The sequence below is a fragment of the Thamnophis elegans genome, chromosome 10 (genome assembly GCF_009769535.1).
Source record: "Thamnophis elegans isolate rThaEle1 chromosome 10, rThaEle1.pri, whole genome shotgun sequence".
In the NCBI taxonomy this organism is placed as follows: Eukaryota; Metazoa; Chordata; class Lepidosauria; order Squamata; family Colubridae; genus Thamnophis; species Thamnophis elegans.
In genome coordinates, this window is record NC_045550.1 from 21099234 (window position 1) to 21120944 (window position 21711).

At 41.9% G+C, this 21711-nt stretch overlaps 1 protein-coding gene across 1 annotated transcript in view; it reads right to left on the reverse strand.

The window, feature by feature from the left end:
* Positions 1-20944: 20944 nt before the first annotated feature.
* Positions 20945-21711, reverse strand: part of CFAP58 (cilia and flagella associated protein 58) — a 103783-nt gene continuing 103016 nt past the window's right edge. Inside the window, exon 18 of the mRNA XM_032225987.1 lies at positions 20945-21430. Coding sequence (XP_032081878.1) covers positions 21310-21430 — 121 coding nt within the window. The 3' untranslated portion in view covers positions 20945-21309. The remainder of the gene's footprint in view (positions 21431-21711) is intronic.

Below are 21711 nucleotides of genomic sequence, written 5' to 3' on the forward strand. Positions count from 1 at the left end.
TTGTTTTTAAAGAAGAATTACTAAAATATAAATTCGAAGAGGAAAAATGAAAAAGAAAGAAAAAGTAAAAGATAAAACTAAAAGTGAAGAAATTAGAAATATATATAAAGACAAATATTCTTCACAGAAGCTATTAGTAAGCTAGTATTAAAATGCTGCTGCAAAACTTGATCTCTGGTCTTCTTGACAAACTACATAACACCTCTTGGAATAGTTCTTAATTTTGCAAAGCATGTATAAATTCTATAAAACTTATCAATCACTGTCTAGTGTCTTCTTTTTCCAAATCCAAGTAATTGATAAAGACTTAACAACTTTTTGTCTAGCATCTTCTCCATGTTGTCGAATATCTTTTCCATGAATTACTCTAAATCTTAAACAAAATTATTTTTTCTGTCAATTGTAGTAATGCCAAATTGTCTTTCTCTGTTTATAACTTCTGTCCTACTTTCCAAAATTTCCAATTCATTGTTAATTTGTTTTAGGTTTCTGTTGTGACTCAGCAGCAGCTTGCTGTGAGTTGTTTCAGGATGCAGGAATAATGAGCAGCTGTTGCTCGTTAGGGTCGTCTTCTGCAGATAAAAGATGGATGGTGCCACGCCTTAGTTGCAGAAGTCAACGTCGTTCATCGTTCGTGGTTCGTTTGTTTGTGAGTTCAGTTTTGTGTTTCAAAGAGGCACTTGGATAAGTGATTTGCTTTCTGTAAACCTGGTTTGCTGTAAGAGCTTTTTGTTTTTGCATTTGCTGTGTAACTTTTTGCCAGAGACTTTATCTACATTTATTTTGGGCTCGCAGCCAGCTTGAGCCAGGACTGATAAAGATATTTCCTTTGAAGTTCTGTCTGACTGTCGTTTGTGAACGAGCGAAGAGGGGGGTCAGAACAGTTTGACTTCTGCCCTACAAACCTCCATTTATTTAATTATGGAGCAATTACATGCTGAAAATAGGCAACTGGCCCAACAGATAGCGGTATTGGCGGACCAAATTGCTCAGCTGCAGAGAGCTGCAAAAAAAAAACCAGCCAAGTAGGAAGTGCCAGTAGCCATGCCAGATAAATTTGATGGGAGTCAGGCCATGTTTGCCGCATTTCTGGGACAATGCCAGCTGTTCCTGAGTTTGAGAGCGGAGGACTTTCCCACTGACCGGACGAAGGTGGGATTTATGATCAGTTTGCTCTCAGGCACAGCTGCACGTTGGGCTACCCCCTTGTTAACTCAGCCGAGCCCTTTGCTGGATGACTTCCAGGGTTTTTGTCAATACTTTAAACGGATGTTTGAGGATCCTATTAAGGGGGAAACATCAACTAGATGTCTGAAGTCACTGCAGCAGGGGAGTGGTTCATTGCAAGACTATGTCAGTGAATTCAGGCTGCGTAGCCAGGATTCAACGTGGAATGAACCAGCTCTGATGGACACTTTCCAAGATGGATTGTCTGATGCCTTGCAAGATGAACTGGTGAGAGTGGACAGGCCACCGACGTTCGACACGTTGGTCCACTTGTGCCTCCAGATAGACACCCGGCTACAGAGGCGAAGGCCTCGCTGTGCATTCCAGGAGACCACCAGCATGCCGATTCATCAAGAGACTGCAGTGGACTGGGAGGAGCCCATGGAGTTGGGTGCTGTCAGACCTCGAGTGTCACGTACAGAGATGGACAGATGACGTGCTAAGGGATTATGCTTCTACTGTGGGGATCTTGGACACCTGGCGGGGAGTTGTCCCAAGAAGAATAGAAGGGTTGCACGGACTGCGGCCATCTCTCAGCCACAAACTATCGTGTCAGACAACTGGCACATTTGTGCGGCTGTGATACCCCGTTCACACAATGTAGCGTGCATTCGTGGAGTGTGGAATCCCAGGGCGGATGCCCTGCCGAGTAAAGTAAAGAACTCCAACCCTGCGAACTCGCTTCCACCTCGGACTGTTCTACCCATTGCATCCTGCGCTGCAGTTTATCATCCCGTGAGCATACAGTCTCTGATACAGGATGCACAGCGGGGTGACGAATGTGTGGAACGACGAAAGGCAGAAGTAGGGCCGGTTTCCCCATGGACTTTGGAAGGGGATCTTTTGAAGTATCGAGGCCAGCTCTATGTTCCTGCAGGCCACATCTGTAGACGGGTGCTCTCTCAGGTTCATGGAGCTTTTGCATCGAGACATTGGTTTTTTTTTCTGAACATTGCACCTGGTATCCCATCAATTTTGGTGGACCCATTTAAGAAATGACGTACGGAAGTACATGGAGTCATGTGTCCAGTGCCAATGGGCCAGGTCTGTGAGGAGGGCGCCAAGATTCCAGCCCTTGCCAACCCCGGTCCCCGCAGCACAGGACTTCGTTTCTAGGTTCCTGGCAGGGTACCAGTGTCTTGGACTGTGTTCCATGGAGGCCGCCACCAACCCTTCTGGGCTGCAGCCTGAGCGTTGGAACCAGGGGAAGGGCCCTGAGATGGGGGATAGTGTGGAGGCCCAGCAGGAGTCAGTGGAGCTGCCGCCAGACTCCGACAGCGAGGGGTCTTATGAGTTGGCCTTGGAGGAGGTGGAGGACCCTGGACCCTATTAGAGCTGCCGCCAGACTCCGACAGTACGGGGGCTGGTGGGTCAGCCTTGGAGAGGGTGGAGAACCCTGGACAGGGTGTTAGGGCTCAGCCGGAGCTGTTAGAGCTGCCGCCAGTCTCCGACAGCATGGGGGCTGGTGGGTCGGCCTTGGAGATGGTGGAGAACCCTGGACTTGAGAGACCGCCTCCTGCCAATTACCTCCTTGCGACCTATTAGATCGCATAGATTAGACCTCCTCCGAGTTCCATCCACCAGTCAGTGTCGACTGGCAACTACACGGAGGAGAGCCTTTTCAGTAGTAGCTCCGACCCTTTGGAACGATCTCCCCGTGGAGATTCGTACCCTCACCACTGTCCAGACCTTCCGCACAGCCCTCAAGACCTGGCTATCCCGTCAGACCTGGGGATAAAGATCGTAATCTGTCCCCACCCGAATGATGAATGAATGTTGTGTACTATTTTTTACTTATGTATTGTTTTATGTTTACTCTTTTGTACCCCCCTCCCTATATTTTGTAAGCCGCCCTGAGTCCCCTCAGGGAAAAGGGCGGCCTATAAATAATAATAAAACTAAAACTAAACTAAACTGGACGGGGTGTCGACGCCGCGCAGGGCGGGAGGAGACGTGGTGGCCACCGGATACCTGGGGAGCACTGGATCAAGGGGAAGGTTCCTGCAGGTATTTGGGAATCACGAAGGTGGAAACACAGGAGATGAGTGCAGGCCATCTTATGGATAATCCATTCCGATCGCACCCAGACCATCAGAACCCGGGGAAAGGGCCCTGCAGTGGGGGATAGTGTTGTGACTCAGCAGCAGCTTGCTGTGAGTTGTTTCGGGATGCAGGAATAATGAGCAGCTGTTGCTCGTTAGGGTTGTCTTCTGCAGATAAAAGATGGATGGTGCCACGCCTTAGTTGCAGAAGTCAACGTCGTTCATCGTTCGTGGTTCGTGGTTCATTTTTTCGTGAGTTCAGTTTTGTGTTTCAAAGAGGCACTTGGATAAGTGATTTGCTTTCTGTAACTCTGATTCAAAGAGGCACTTGGATAAGTGATTTGCTTTCTGTAAACCTGGTTTGCTATAAGAGTTTTTTGTTTTTGCATTTGCTGTGTAACTTTTTGCCAGAGACTTTATCTACATTTATTTTGGGCTCGCAGCCAGCTTGAGCCAGGACTGATAAAGATATTTCCTTTGAAGTTCTGTCTGACTGTCGTTTGTGAACGAGCGAAGAGGGGGGGTCAGAACAGGTTTCCAATCAGTTGCTCTAGAGATTCTTCAATCTTCTTAATTTCTACTTTCATATCTCTTTTATTCCTGAAAATCCTTCCTTTGTTTCTTTTTTAAAAAAAAAAACATCCAAACTATTGGCAACCATTTTCAGTCATTCTTTTGCCAAATTCCTCAAACAGTTTCTGCAACAAATCTGGTGAAATGCCCTTATCTATAAATTGTTCTAGTGAACCTTCCCATCCTTCTCCTAATTTGACAGTTTTTATTGTGATTGCTATTATGCGAAAGTGAAAAATATTCAGTTACTGTTGTAAAAGTAAAAGGCAGATTTCTCCTTTTTTTTCTTTTTTGCTTTCCCCTATCTTTAAAACTTTAATCCCAATTAGCTCTCCTGAATTACAATCAAACAGTTTAGCTCATATTACCCTTCTCTTATTTTGTAAAGTTCACCAATTATCTATGATCCTTAATAATAAACCATCAGTATTCCAATAGAAGTCCAGTTTGTCTTATTAATTTTGTTGTTTTAAAAGGCATTTTCATCTTTAAAAAAATCTTTTATTTTGTAAAATTATTGTTCTTTTATCTGTTTAAAACTTTCTTGAGTCACAATAGTAATTTTTTTTTTGCTTTTAAATTAAAATCCTTTATGATACGAGTTTTTCCTGTTCTTAATTCAAAGAAGAATGCAAATCACCGAGAGTCTTTCATCTTTACTGATGTTCAAAATCTTCCCCTAAGTTTGTAAATTAATTAAATCTAAAGGCATTTAAAAGTCTCTTTTTGATTGTCATATATTGTAAAGGCTGCAAAGCAGATCAGAGTATGTAATAATCCCCAAGCTATGAAGCCAGTCAACTGGTGATTGACCACAAGAAACTCAGTTCCTGTCATTTCCTCTCCAGAGCATAAATGGGAGATCCTCCAAACTCTCTTTTTCTTCAGGGAGATTTTCATTAGCTAGAACTTGGTTCTGGACATCACATTTCACCATGGAATTGTCTTCATTCATGAAACTGCTTGCAAGCAGCCACACATCTTCATCTGGAAGCCATATATAGTTTTATAAACAACAGACAGTTCACATTAAAATATTTCAGTTTATTTAATGACTCAGTATAGTTATTTAATATCCTAAATGATCTCTTTCTCTTGTCTAAAAATAAAAGTTTTTTGCTTTCTTTTAAGATTAAAACTACAAGTTATAGCAACAGATGAGCTGCTCTTAACAATTCCCCATAACCTAAATCCCTAGAAATTTATTGTGAGAATGAAATATTACTGTTCTTACATGCTTTTGGTAAACGTATGTGCACAGACTGAGCAAAAATATTGGTCCTAATTAAACAAGAATTTAAAGATAGAAAAGTATAAAACCTACCTCAACAAGATAAGCAGCTCCAAACTGGGTATAAAATGATTCACGTTCTATAAAACAGTTATTTTCTACCCTTTTGAACTATTTCCCCTTCCTCTATTTTCAGTGACATCCCTGCACTACAAAACCTTTAAGCCAGTACTATTTCACTCAAACAGAATGACCACAATCAACTGTGCATAACCTCTGTTTGTACAGGGTCATATTAGCTTCAAAATTTATATGCTGCACTGTTCTGCCATCCTGCTATTTTTATTTGCCAACATTCACTCATTCTTTTTCGGTTTATAGATAGATCAATCTCTACAAACAAATTTTTGACTAATCTTCCCTCCTAACCTGATTATTAGCATGGGACCATAGACCTAGTTTGGCAACAGTAAAATTACTCCTTATCCAATTTGAAAATCATAGAAATATAGATAAAAGAAGTTTCCATTTTCCAAGGCGCTGCTCTGGAGAGTCCAAGCAAGGGTTAAATACAGCCAATCTGCCCAGAACTGAATTGAAACTTTAAGCCACGCCTCTGGTGCTGACTATCTTCAGTTTTTTTTCAATTCAGCTAGCCCATTGGACGCGCTTTCGAGTTTCTCTCCAATTCTACAGATTGCTTGGACTGTCCTAGAGTTAAAAGTAGAAAAAATTTCTTAAGATGTTCATTACGAGCAGGCTTGGTGAGGGAAAATTCCTCTTTTCAATTTGGCTATTTGCTCACCTTTTGGTCCTCCTGGTGTCTTGGGTTCGCTCAGGCGCCATAGGGTCACGAGCAGCTGTCGTGGGAGGCGCGTGGGTCGGAATGTCGACATCAGTGCTGTCGCAGCACCCCTGCTGTGGTGGGGACCCCGGCTGAAGGCTCCGGTGCCGCCATCCGCACTTTGCAGAAGCTGGTGTTTGCCGCGGTTCTTCAGGGCTCCTATCTAGTGCAGCGGCCATTTTAGGAAACAGGAAGCTCAGTCCGCCATTTTGTTTTTGCCATTTTCGCTTCTGAGCACTTTGCTGCAGCTGCCTGGTCACCTGACTCATTGCAGGTAGCCGTGTGGAGGCTCTTTTGTCTGGTTTGACCGGCGATTTGGCTCCTAATCTAGTGAAACCATCACATTCGTGCGGCAAAGGATTGTGCTTATTTAGGTCTCCTCCTTACCTGACTTGCAAGGTGCTGGGAGCTGCCAATAGTCACACAGCTTTCCTGCTTGGCTGGATCTGATCTCAGTGACATTCTGTGTCTCTCTTTTGAGTGCTTGGGTCCGCGGTCTGTAACTGCTAAGGTGGTGAGTGGAGGTAGTCCTTGCCTCTTCAGTTAGACCCAACCTTTCAGCCATGGCAGATCAGATCCCTGAGAATTCAGAGAAGCTTGGGACCTCTTCCAGAGCTTTCTCCAGGCAAGCCAGCAGGGCTGCCCGGGAAGCCATCAGGGGCAGCTATTCTACGCCTGGACCCAAACATGTGTCAGGCCTGGATAAGGATGCCATCTGTCGCCAGAAGGCCTTAGAGAAGCACTTTTCCAAAGCTCAGTAGCAAGCCCAAACCTTCCAACCGGTGTCTCCAGTGGAGCCCTCCATGGGGGTTCAACCAGATCTGAGGCAGCCCATCTCGGATAGTGATGAGGAGGGCCAAGATTTTTCTCCCACTGCTTCCCTTGCCATGGCAGCTTCTCTAGGTCCATCAATGGTTCACCAGGCTGATCTCTTCGCCTGTCCTTCAGACCTGGAGGAAGGGCCTGTTCCTCTGGGCCCCTTGGTGCCCAGCAGCCATCCTCCTGACCCATTCCAGGGGCTCGACCCATTGAGGACCAAGATCCTAACCTTTCAGCAGAGATGCAGGAGGTCATTAACAGGGCTATATCCCAGGGCATAGAGGTGGGCATGCTGCTCGACATCTTCAGCCCCAAGATGCTCCTAGAGAAGTGTCCTTCACCCAGCCTTCTCAGTCTCCACATTCCTCTCTGGCCAACAATGATTCTGACTGGGAGGAAGAGGACATCCTACCTAGGCATGAACCTGAGTTTTCTGGGGACGAAGGGGTTGCGTCCGAAAAGCCTGTCTTTTTGGGTTTATTTAAGCTAGCTAACTTCAAAACCATCTTGAATAAGGCAAAGGTCTCAACCCGCTTGGGTCTACCCTCCCCCAGATCAGGTGACTAACAATCCAGATGACCTATCTGGGGATCTCTTTGAAGAGCCCGTGTCGGCCCAAGAGATAGTGCCAGTCCCCAAACTCTTTCTGAATGTGGTTCAAAAGCAATTGGCACAACCAGCCACCCTTGCTACTCTCAGTAGCAATGATAAGAGGTTGTACATGGTAGATGCCAGTCTGGAAGACTTGCTTAAATTACCTCGCATTGCTCCTCCTATGGCAGCCCTTACCTCATCCTCTGTACTCCCCCCGATTTACTGGAGGGACTTAAGGAAGAAGACAAGAAAACAGAGAACGCTTGCCATAAAATGCACCAGGCAGCGGCTTGGGCGATTAAAACGTCCGCCTCGGCATCCTTCCTTTCTAGGGCCGCCCTTCTCTGGTTGAGACAGTTGCTGACCAAACTTCCAGCCGGAGATACCAAATTAAGGCAGGATGTCAATAAGATTATGGCGGCTACTGAGTACACTGCCGACGCCACCCTGAGCATAGCCAAATTTGCCTCCCAGGCCTTGACGTCCAATGTCACTACTAGGCATCTCTTGTGGCTCAGGCACTGGAACGTCGACATGCGTTCCAAGTGGAAGCTTGTCTCAGCCCCCTTTAAAGGTGACAAGCTTTTCGAGGTGGTCCTGGACCCAGTCCTTGTAGAAAATAAGGACAAAAAGAAGGTGATGCCATCGGTCACCAGAAATCTGACCGGAAGGGCTCCAACTCCCACAGGAGGCAGGCTTTTCAGAATGCAGAGCCTCCATCCAGCTCCACCTCTTTCCATCGGCCATACTCGCAGCAGGCTGACCAGTCCCAGGACCCTCAGCCATTTCACGACAGAGGTCACCAGCAGAATTTCTCTAGGCATCTCTTTCGAGGGGGGTTTGGTTCCTGACCTTTCAAAAGATGCAAGTGACCACCAATGGTCAGGTCCCATAGGAGGGTGTCTTCAGTTATTCCACACCCAATGGGAGCAGATCATGTCGGACCAGTGGGTCCTACAGACAATCTGCTTGGGTCTCACCTTAGAATTTCTCTCGCCTCCCCCCCCCCGACACTTCATCCGCTGTCCCACTCCTTCGTGTCCTGTCAAAAGGACTCTTATGAAACAGGAGATCAGGCAGGCATCTCTGGGACATCAGAGCCATAGAACCAGTTCCACCAGGTTAGGAAGGAACAATATTTTACTCCATTCTGTTCCTGGTCCCCAAAAGCTCCAGGGGGGGTGGGGTGGAGGGGAATCCTAGATCTAAAAAGATTAAATGATTACATAACTTACCAGAGATTCAAGATGCAGTCCCTACAGTCCATCCTGGGCTGCATCAGGCCAGGAGATATCTTGACATCCATAAATCTCAAAGAGGCCTACCTCCACGTACCCATTCGCAAAGCTCACTGCAGGTACCTGTGATTCGTTTATGCCGGCCGCCATTACCAGTACCGGGCCTTGTCGTTCGGCCTGTCATCGACCCCCAGGACATTTAAAAAGATCCTTGTAGCAGTGGCAGCCTTTCTCAGATCTCATCCTGTGCGGCTCCATTGCTACCTAGATGACGTCTTCATCCAGTCGTCATCGCCACAGCAGGCGATCCAAGACCTGAGGTACACCATGGAGTTCCTCCAGGACCACGGCTTCTCCATAAATTTGGATAAAAGTCATCTTCAACCAACGACCAGGTTGCAGCATCTGGGCACCTACATCGACACTGTCACCTGCCAAATCTTCATGTCCCCAGAGCGGGTAGCGAGCCTCGAAGAAAGGATACAGCAGTCCCCTCACGCCAAGGTTGTGCAGTTGTTGCAACTCCTAGACAAGATGATATCATGCCTGTCCATCATCCCGTGGGCAAGACTCCATTCTCGTCCCTTGCAGTGGCTCATGCTGCCCTACCAGAGGGCCAACGAAAGCAGCTCAATGAGGTTGGTACCGGTCTCCCCGAAGGTACGTCACTCCCTCAGGTGGTGGCTGTCTCCAGCCCTGGTGAGGGCACCCCGTTCAGGGAACCAGCACATCTCACCATCACGATGGACACCAGCCTTTATGGCTGGGAATCTCACCTACACAATCAACTTGCACAGGGTAGGTGGTCTTCAGCTGAGGCCTCTCACAGCATCAATTGGCTGGAGCTGAGAGCAGTCAGATTAGCCCTCCTCCATTTCCGTCTCAACATACAGGAACATCAGGTGAGAGTGCTAATGGACAATGTAGCGACAAAGGCGCACATCAACCGCCAGGGGAGTTGTCACTCCAGATCCCAAATGGCAGAAGCCGACACTCTAGGTCGGTGGCGGAGAAACGTCTCCTGTCGATACAAGCGGAGCACATTTCCAGAGCAAGCAACATCCAGGCAGACTGGCTGAGCAGGGCCACAGTCAACCACTCGGAGTGGCGACTACATCCATTCTATTCCAAAGTATCTATGACTTTGGCCATGATTCCCATCATCCTGGACTTCTTGCAAGATGGACTTGACAAGGGACTAGCACCCAACACTCTACGACGTTGGGTGGCCATGATTTCCACAATACTTGCGCCTGATGAACACTCCTCCCTTGGGTATCATCCTACTATCCGTAGCTTTCTGAGGGGCGCAACCAATCTGAGGCCCCCAGTGGTCCACAGATATCCCTCATGGGACCTCAACATTGTTTTCTGCGCTCTGATCGGTCCTCCATTTGAACCACTTCGGTCAGCCAGCATTAAACATTTGACCTTTAAGACCGCCTTTTTGATCGCCATCACTTCTGCACGGCGTATCTCAGAGCTGGTAGCCCTATTGTTTTGGGAGGACTTGATACAACAGGACAGGCTGGTCCTTCAGCTGGACCCAACATTCATCCCCAAGATCAACTCCTGGTTTCACCGGGCCCAGGAGATCATTCTCCCAGATTTTTGCCTGCATCCCAGGCACCCGAGGGAGAAGCATTGGCATATGTTTGATGTCCACAGGATGCTCTGCAAATACATCAAGTGCACGGTTGTGTTTCGTCGTTCCAAATCGCTCTTCGTTTCTTTCCAACCGGCCTCCCAGGACCAGAAAGTTTCCTCCTCTACTATCGGATGGTGGTTGAGGGCCTGCATTACCCTCACTCATGTTCTGCAGTCTAAACCTGTACCTAGACACATCACAGCACATTCTACTAGGATTGCCGCCACCATGGCAGCCTGGGCGACACAGATGCCGATCGAGGAGATTTGTACTTGGACTTCGTTATCTCTGTTCGTTCGGAATTACAAGTTGGACAAGTTTGCCTTGGCGGAAGGGGCCTTTGGGAGGTCTTCATTGAAAAAATCTGAAGATAGTCAGCACCAGAGGCGTGACTTAAAGTTTCAATTCAGTTCTGGGCAGATTGGCTGTATTTAACCCTTGCTTGGACTCTCCTTCGCAGCGCCCTGAAAACAACCCTTCAGGTAAGACAACATTCTCTCTCTCCCTCTCTCTTTCCCTCATCCCTCCTTCCCCCCCCTCTCAATTATCTCAAATACAATATAGGCTGGAGAAAAACAATAATCTGAAAAGTATTTTTTTCCCCAATAATTTTGCAGAAAGTACAGAATGCTTGCCAAAGCCATTCATCATCAGTAATTGGAATCAGCCACTTGTTTTTGTTTATATTGTGACTTCATCCTTATGCTCAGTGCAATTCTTTTCACCTAATGCACAGGGTGCATAAGAAGGGCATTAATACTGTGTATTAAAAATCTAAAACAGATTTCTAGATATACATTTCTACACAAGAATTGTCATATAAATTGTATTTAAAATCAGCTCCACTTCATTGCAGATTCAAACAAAGCACTCATGAGAGTCTGCTTCCTTGTGTACATCAATGCTATTTTTTTTTAGATTTCCTAAGAACTATGATTGATACAATTGATATGAGTTACTTTGGTTGGCATACACCAGTCAGCAAAAATGATTGCTTGCATAGAATGTTCCAGACATTTTACAGTCATTTAGATCTGAACCAGTGGATCCTTTCTCTTCATCTAAAACAGTTATCAACATTCTAATGAAATCATACTGCAAAGAATTAGGACTAGTACAACTACTGGATTTAAAGTATATAAATTTAAAGGAAAATTCTTGAAATTGTATACTGACTACTTCAAAAAGTAGTCTTTCTTTTGTTCCCTTTGTTAGTGCCCCACAGAGGTCATATTTGAAGGATCACCTCTCCCACTACAAGCTTGCCTAATTACCTAAATCCTTTGGAAGATACCCCTTTTGTCAGATACTTTGTTACCTGACAAAGAAGGAAAAGACCTTCTCCAGGGTGGTTCTGAAACTATAGAAAGGAGGGCAGTTACAAAATGCTCTCGATTTTTTTCCAGTTGGAAAATCCATTATTAGGAAAATGTTCGTCCAGAATTACTGTAAGTTCAGTGAAGCTTAGTTCACTATGATTGTGGCTGGACTTTTAACATATTTCATCTCTAAATAATCTTCAAAGCATATTTTACAAAATTTGTAAGCAAGAAAATGCTATGTAACTCCAAAGCATGCGGATCCATCTGCAAGTGTATCAATCCTGGTAAATACTCCAAAGATGTGTTTACAACATAACCACTTTGTGTATAGACTTCTGTGTGCAATCTTTGCACTTTACAGCTCACTGACATTCTACACCTGGAAATTGTGTCCTTTTTTTTCAAAGCCTATGTAATTGGTTTTGTGAGCTTTATCTTCTTCAAGCCTGAAAATTTCCTGAACCTATAAATTGCTCTTTTTAAAAAAAACCAGCACATTATTGCTCTCACATCATTCACATTATGAATTGATCTTCCTAACGTATCATTTAAAAATGATATGAAGAAAATTATAGAGGAGTTATAATCCATCTTCTGTGGAAGCAGTCTTTGTATTTTGTATCACTTGTCAGTGACACTCCATCTCGCTTATATTATTTTGTCTGTCTAGATCAATGAAGAGAAAGCAGCAATATGTTTATGTAAGCAACAAGTTAAATATAATACAACTCTATACTGCAATAATAAGGCCACACTTGGAATACTGTGTCTAGTTCCCCACGAAAAGAAGACCTAAAGATCATCTTCCATTATTTCAAGGGCTGTCATGGAAAAGAGATGGGTTGATTTATTCTCCAACACACCAGAGGGCACAACAGAAGCAATAGCAATAGCAGTTAGACTTATATACCGCTTCATAGGGCTTTCAGCCCTTTCTAAGCGGTTTTCAGCATATCGCCCCCAACAATCTGGGTCCTCATTTTACCCACCTCGGAAGGATGGAAGGCTGAGTCAACCCTGAGCCAGTGAGATTTGAACCGCCGAACTGCAGCTAACAGTCAGCTGAAGTAGCCTGCAGTGCTACATTCTAACCACTGCGCCACCTGGATGGAAGCTTGTCAGAGGGAAATCTAACCAAGGAGAAACTTCCTGACAGTGAGAACAATTAATCAATGGAACAGTTTGCCTCATGCAATTGTGGGTGCTCCATTACTGAGGTTTTCAAGAAAATATTGGACAACCATTTTCCTGAGGTGGAATAAGGATTTCCACCTTAGGCAGGGGGTTGGACTAGAAGACCTCCAAGGTCCCTTCCAGCCCTATTGTTCTATATTTAAATCTCATAAGCCTACACCATGTGGAATCTGCTGCAAAATTTTAATATGTTGTAGTCCAACATGGCTTGCTAAAAATATGATTGATGGTTATGTAAGTCCTCGCGGGGAGCATACTGCATTGTATTTAATCTACTTTGAGTGGGTATATCATTTTACTGATTCCATTACCCATTCATAGTCAAATCAGGATGTAAGACACACAGATTTGTTGCTGAGGCTTAAATTCTGCTGCTTTCTAACTCACTCTCGTTTACTTAATTATCACTCTGGTTCCATTTTAGAACTTTCTAATTCTTTTTGCTTTTGAGTGCAATCTCTTCCCTTGTTTTAGTTGATTAAAAACTGCTTATAGTTACACACAATCTGCTGTATACATGCAATATAAAAGCCTTTTATAAATAGATACTCAATAGAATGGAGAAAACTTTATGCCACTCAGACATTACAGATTGAGGAAGAAGAGATCCAGACATTGATATCACTTTTCATTTGATTTTAAACCACAGAGCAACACATAATGTGTTAGTGGAATTCCTTCAACTTTACCCTGGCTACTTAAGCTTGATCTCTCCTTTTATTTAGCATATAATAGCACCAATTTCATGTTAGAAACACTGGAATTAATCTAGTAAGGATCAGTATATTTCTGATATGTATCTGTTTCTCAAATCTGCTTCAACTTATCTCTGCATCAATTTTAATTATTATTTCAAAACAATATAAAGTGCATGGGGATGAGCAGGAGAATGATCACTAGAGGTTCAAAGAGGTTAACGTCTAGAAGTTGAATTAATTGAATCCAGAACTTATTGGAGGGCAGAATAAGATATTTTTTGTTCTTACTCTGGATTCCTAAAACAGCAAATTAGAGGAATTTGTTTCGCATCTTACTTGGCAGGGAAGGGTGAAAAATAACAGGACAGTTGCTCCTGATTGGCCCATTAACAGAAGCCAGCTGTTCTCTGCAGAAACCATTGTTATAGATAGCATATTAGTCACTTCATTTTTATATATGTAAAATAAATTAGGTATCTATTTCTAAACTATAGTATTTTAAAATAAATTAATAATATACAGTCGTGAAAAAGTACGGAGCCCCTCACTGAGATTTCTGATATTTTCAAAATATTGCAACATATGGATGCTTGATTTTCATTTCAACAATACTGATAAAGGGGATAATAATAATATAATATAATATAATATATTGCCAGATATTACATTTATAGTCTACTGTGTAATTTAAATAAACATGAGTGCAAATTTCATGTGCAGAAAAACTAAGTATTTGTACGTCCATATACAGTATCTCAGATAGCTAAAATTATAATCAGCTACACCAGATTAGATGCAAATGATTAGAACATTAGAGAGGAAGGAAATTACATATCTGTTAATTTTTTGTTGAATAAATGATTGCAAAGTCACATTATCATAGTTTTTTTAGTTACATTACCTTTATCTTTATAAACTGTTTGAAGATAAACTATTTATATATCCAGACATTTTAAAAAATAAAAAACTATATAATGTGCATTTATTTTTCACATGATTGTAGCAATATTATTGTATTGCTATTTGCTTTTTGTGTAATATCATAGTTAATTTTTTGTTAATTGTAATGTTTTCTTTGGGTGTAGAGAGTTGTAGTCGCAGTTTAGACACAAAGCTAGCTGGGTGACCTTGGGCCAGTCATTCTGTCTCAGCCCTAGGAAACAGGCAATGGCAAACTACTTTTGAAAAATCTTGCCAAGAAAATTGCAGGGGTTTGTCTAGGCAGTCAGCAGGATTCCAGACATGCACAGATTTTTTTTTCCAATTTCCAATTAAAATTAAAAACTAAAAGCCACTCTGTTAAATACTACTTACTGCTTGCTTCATTTTTGTTGCTGTTGTTTTAAAACATCAGCCCTTTAAGATAAAAGGTGTTGGTCTCAGTCACTAAAAGCAGCCATATTTGATAGTTAAAAATCAGAATGCCAGTTAAGAATAAAATGCATTTTACTAACTGAAAAACGTGACTCTTAAAATGTTTTGGAGATTGCAATCATTGAAGAAAATTTAATGTTTTTAAACATTTGAAAAAAATTCAAGGTTTCCTGATTGGCTTTTTTCTTTCCTTTGTAGAATTAGGAAGCACTTCATTTCTTTATCAGGTTTATGAGCATATTTATACATCCACCAAGTTATTCCAATTATAAGGTATATAATATTATGCAAGTCACATAAAAACAGTATGAAGTAGTAAGCCTAAGAAATCAAGGTCAGGAGAGAAAAGGAACTTTAAATAAAACAAATATGCATCAACATTATTCACTTTATCTTTACATGCCTTTCTATCAGGGGTGTGTTTCAAAAATTGTTCGAACCTACTCTGTGTGCGTGTCCTCCTTTGTGGGAGTGGCTTGCTGCCCATGTGACCGGATGGGAGTGGCTTGCCACCCATGTGACCAGATGGGAGTGGCCTGCCACCCATGTGACCTGGTGGGAGGGGCCAAGACGATGTTATTACTAGATATTACTAATTACTAGATATTATTAATATTACAAGATCATTATTAATGCGTAGATAACTGCGGGACATTACACACCCACACACCCACACACCCACAAACTATGACAGTGCTAGAAAAACACCCAAAAGATAAGAATCCCCCCCCCAAAAAAAGACTGCCAATGAAACCAGGTTTTTTTTTCCTAAGCCTAAGGACAGGAAAGACAAAGTCACTGGAATAAAAACCATCAAGGCAATGTGGAAAATTATAAAGGACAGGTGCTCACAGAACCATCAACCACCTCAGAATTACCTAAACAAGGAGGGTGAAACACACTGCCTTGCAACAAACCTGGCCTGCCCATAGAAAAGCAGCCACTTTGAGACACATAAACCTGGTCTGAACACTTAAAAGCAACATATTGCATCACAAATAAAATATTTGCAAAAAGGAATAACATTTCTTGTACTAAACATTCTATAAACAATAAATAAATAAAAATTCCCTAAAATAATTAAAAACCACCACGTTCAGAGAACACCAAAGGACCCCACAGTCCTCTCCCGATTTCGATTTTATTGTATTTCTATGCCACCCTTTTCCCAGAGGGACTCAGGGCGGCTCACAACCAATCGGGGGGGGGGGAGTACAAATGGAAAAAAAAAAGACAACGGGCAACGTAACACCACAATTTTAAAAACAATCAACAGCCACATCATTCGAGCGGGGACAGGAACTCATCAGCCCCAGGCCTGTCGGAACAGCCAGGTTTTTAAGGCTTTGCGGAAAGCCTGGAGGGTGGTGAGGGTCCGAATCTCCACGGGGAGCTCGTTCCAGGGGGCTGGAGCAGCCACAGAGAAGGCCCTCCTCTGGGTGGTAGCCAATCGGCATTGGCCAGTAGATGGAATTCGGAGGAGGCCTAATCTGTGGGATCTAATCTGTTGGAGGTAATTGGCAGCAGGCGGTCTCTCAAGTACCCAGGTCCAATACCATGAAGGGCTTTATAAGTGACGACTAGCACCTTGAAGCGTATCCGAAGACCAATAGGCAGCCAGTGCAGCTCGCGGAGGATAGGTGTAACGTGGGTGTACCGAGGTGCACCCACGATCGATCGTGCGGCTGCATTCTGGACAAGGTGAAGTCTCCGAATGCTCTTCAAGGGCTGCCCCATGTAGAGCACGTTGCAGTAGTCCAGTCTTGAGGTCACAAGGGCATGAGTGACTGTTGCGAGGGCCTCCCGGTTCAGGTAGGGACGCAATTGGTGCACCAGGCGAACCTGGGCAAATGTCCCCTTGGTCACAGCCGACAAATGGTGTTCAAAAGTCAGCTGTGGGTCCAGGAGGACTCCCAAATTGCGAACCCTGTCTGAGAGGCGTACTGTTTGACCCCCCAGCCTGAGAGATGGAAAACTTGGCCAATTGGTAGGAGGGAAACAGGAGTGGAAGAAGGCGGCGGGGATGCATTGTTTCAGGGCGTCGGCTCCTCTGAGTGCAGCCCATTCCCCCTCCCAAGAAGACCGTTTTCTTTTTAAAAACACCTCTGCAGATGATCTTGAAAACCTGCGAGGTTGCTTTGGGAGGGGGAAGACAGGCAGCATTCCCCCCAACCCCATCCCTGGTTGCCTGCAGCCTCGGAGCCTTCCGCAACTTGCACAGTAAAGGCAATTAAGAACTTCTCTCACTCGTGAGGTTTTCTTTACTGTGCAAAGGCTTGCTTTAAGGCTGCAGGCTCCGAGGCTGCAGACACCCAGGGAGGGGAGCAGGGGGAAATGCTGCCCATCTGTCCCCTTCCAAAGCGACCTTGCAGGTTTTCAAGATCATCCGGAGAGGCGTTTTTTTAAAAGAAAAACTCTGTAGGCACCCAGCGACAGGGGCCAGGAACGGTACCGGCGTTCCCGGAAGTTAATTACTTCTGGGTTTACCGACCATCCGGTTCGCGTGAACCGGGGCGATCCAGGAGGAACCCACCCCTGCTTTCTATACTTGCAAATCATCTGTGCTTGTATCACATTCATATACCAATCCATACGTTGCTTTTTATTTTTTTTTAAACCAACCTCCCTCTGTTTCAGGATCACATCAGCTCCACGGAACCATTTGATCATTTTTTTGTTCCTTCATACATTTGCTTCAATCTTTATTAAGACCTCACCTTCGCATCTAGCTAACAAAAGCAGGAAGTATACTATAAGGGCAACCAATACCCACTTTCATTCCAACCATACTTTTGCTATTCATGGTGGCTCAGTGGCCAAGATGCTGAGCTTTTCAATCAGAAAGGTTGGCAGTTCGGTGGCTCGAATTCCTAGCGCCATGTAACAGAGTGAGTTCCCGTTACTTGTCCCAGCTTCTGCCAACCTAGCAGTTCGAAAGCACGTAAAAATGCAAGTAGAAAAATAGGAACCACCTTGGTGGGAAGCAAAAGTAGGCTGCTCCCAGTTCGGCCTGTATCGAGCGACCTGGTAGTAGTGGAGGCGGGAGGCTCCATCACCCACCTGGATGCTTCTGCAAATGCGCAGAAGCATTGCACATGCGAGCAAATTGGTAGTAAAAAAAATGGAAACCCACCGCTGGTGGGAAGGTAACAGCATTCCATGCGCCTTCAATGTTTACCTTACCTTGGAGATAACACACTGCTGTATTCAAAAACTAGAATGTGAATGCAACACACTGACGCACTCAGTGTCAGTTAAAGACAATTAAAGAGAATGCTTCAAAATAAATAAAAGGGCACAAAGAAGGTTAGAATTTCAAAACAAAAATCTGTATTAAAAAGTAGTTTGGAGTAAAACCTAAGAGGAAAGGGACTAAGATTTTTGTAATGGATTCCACCACTAATAGGATTATATACAGAAATGTAGGTCATATTAATTAATCCAGTGTTTGCTGTTTTAAACCTACTTTATTTTTAAAATAAAAACATGTCAATCTGTGGGACAACATTTTTTCCCATCTCTGTTGCTACAGTTTGAGCTTCAGATACAAATATCTTCTAATCAGATTATTGTTCGACAATTTTCAGGCTTCTTGGCAGTAATTCCATGGCAGGCATTTCAACCTTGTGATTTCTGTCTTCTTTAAAATTAGTTTTTTTTAAAAACCAGATTAATTTAAATTAAATGGACTCATAAGGGACTCACTGTTAGAGTTTGTGGCATATTTCTAAAAGGGAAAAAAAAAGCTCAAATCTAGCATTTCATTTTACAGATCCATTAATCAAACTGAATGGTATCCTACAAATAAGACCTCAGCTGCTGAAGGAAAAACAGGTGAACAAAATTATTTAAGTGATGAACAATGCATATATACCACTATCTTGATTTTACCTCACTTAAAGTATGTAAACCAACTTCAAAGCAAGCATGGCAAGGACAAAATGATGCAGTTAGATAAATATCAAATTGCCATCTAAAGAAACTGTTATAGCAAACCTGCTAGTTGAAATCTTCCAGAGTGTTTTAAACCTACTTTCAAAATGAAATTATGTGATAATTTGCATACTATAATTTAAATCTACATACATATTTTAATTGACCACAGGAAGGAAATAACCCATTCAACAAGAAAAAGTAGATTTATAAACTGCTTTCAAATGGATTAGGGGACAATAAAACTGTAATATTCAAGTCAAAATGCTAAGCAAACGTATTTTTTAAAAAGTGTGCTTCCAATCCTTATGGGGTAAGATCAAGTATGGAGGTTTTAGTACCCTTTCCATAACTAGATAATAGAACCAAGTACCATTTCTATCTAAATATCCCACCCTTTTCCTAAATGTCAAAACTTAAAAAAATAAAATTTATATAAGCTAAATTGAGTGATAAATGCTACAGTGTTTCTATTAATATATTGGAGAAAGCAATAAAGAATTTTGTGAACTTTAAGAATATATTATTCTGTAGCATGAGATTTTATTTTGCCTACACAAACTTATGCCAAGTTAAAGTATTAGTCATTATTAGTTTACATTATTTCATCATCATGTATTTCATCATCATGTAATCATAAACCTTAGTATATTCTTCCAAATTAGAGCACATTTTACAAATTTTCTAATATCATTAAAGTAAGTCAAATATGGTAAACAAAATGAAGAAAAATGATAGTTCTGAGTTTATAAGATGGTGACTTTAAAAAGTAAAGGTACTCATATAGTGGTGGGTTTCAATTTATTTTACTACCGATTTGTTTGTGTGCGAGAATGTGCATGCGCAGAAGCATCCAGGTGGGTGGGCGGAGCTTTCCACCGGCGCCACTACCAGTTTGCTGATTTGGGGCAAACTGGCAGAAACCCACTTCTGTTCTAACAGTAGTTCTGTTTGTCAACAGAATATAAAGAGATGAAGAAGAACTAAAATCCACTACCACTTAATCATTGAGGGAAAAAGAAAGGATTGACATGTCAACATACACTAACTGTGTTATTTCATTTATATTATTATTGTTGTTGTACAACTGCTTAGACAACATGAATGGTTACCCATTTTAGCACTGTTTATAAAATTTATTGCATTTTTACAGTTTTCATTCTTGATCAAACTCAGCAAATTGCTGATAAATAGTGTATTTCCTTTATTACCTTGCCCCCACCACCAGTAATCCGGATAGGGAAATATATTAACTTACCTTCTTCCAGAAATACTGACAAGCAAAATTTTGGATGCAATATTGGGCAAATTCATTCCATAGCTATACAATTTAGACACTTCAAAAGCAAAAGTTGAATCCAAATGATTTCAATTCATGTTAATGAGACTAAATCTAAAAGTTATAAATTATGCATTGAGAATATTTTCTTCTGATGCTGTTAATCTCTAGAAACAGGGTACAAGAATTGTATGGCTCATATTTTGCTTATACAGTAGTAAATATACTGAATAGATTGTTACAATTATATTTATCAAAACCTTAGATACCCAACGCTATCAAATACTCTTCAAGAAGTAAAATACATAATTTTGGGGGTTTAATAATTATTGTTTTAGAAGTATTCCTAACTAATCTAATGTAGCCTAACATTAAAGTAATTTGTTTCTATAAATAAAGCATGTTAATATTCTCCACAATAGTTTTAACATTTAACTCTGTATTCTTCCAAAGCAATGGAAGTCCTTTGGGAGAAGGGCGGCATATAAATCCAATAAACAACAAATAACAACAACAATGACCTTTCCAAAGATTGGCTTTTTTAAAAAAAATTATCATAATTTCTCTTTGGATTTAATTTTCATCCCTAAGGAAGAAACATTTCAACACAAAGCCACATTCAAAGCAGTTTATTTTAACACACATTTCAGCACCTCATACAGTGATTCCATCATATGACTTGCTACTGAATGATAAAATCTCGTAAGTAAAGAAGTTTAGATCTAGAAAGTCATACATAGTTTCATGCCTGAGTACTTTTTAAATGTTTCTTCAAGCTTTCTCACATGCTCCTATCTTCCTAATAAATTTTGTTATTGCATATTACACACAACTACATTGCTATAACTTAATGCTGTTGTATGGCATTTATAAATTTTTATTTTTATTATTTCTTAAGATATTAATAATGTAAATATTTTTCCTGGAATATTAAGATATAAATTCAAGAAGAGGTAGTTGGGAGCAGTGAAGCTTTAAAACTGCATGTATTAATCCAATCCTCAGTGTATAATTTTTTTTGCAATCCATTGACTTCAAGAGAACTAACTTCCAAATCAAGCATTTTTTAAAATGCAATATAAGATTATGTTGCTGTTATTTTTGTTTTTTATCCACTCATATCAATGCAGTAAGATGTATAATTCTTATGGATAGAATCCAATTCACATGAACGTGCCTGTGCCAGAGTTGTATAAAAAGAACACAGAGATCTTTGGAAACAAAGAATATGTGAAAAAGCAATATACTGTAGGGGGATGCCCCAACATGTGACATTATGTCTTGATGCTATAGTTATGCCACAATTTTGGGAGGTGGATTGCTAAGCGGGAAACCACCTCCAGTGAAGCGTGGAACTCTGGCTCTTTGTCCTGAGAAGTCATGTTCTATGTTACTCAAGGCTTTTTCCTTTTCCCTTGGAGATGAAGAAAAACAAAAGAGAAAGAAAATAAAGAAATAAGATGCATATTCATAATGGCAAATATTCTATCAAAAGATCATTTAAAATATGTTGATGAAATACATCAATATTTTAAGCACCGACAATTAGACATCTGTTTGAATCTAATTAAGTAACTGCTGATTGAAATGTATTAAAAATTGGAAATGAATCACTCTCCTACTGTTAACCCCTTGAAATCGTTTCTCATTAGAAGCTGAGTAATTGTAAATTAATTGCAAACTTTGTACTTCAGA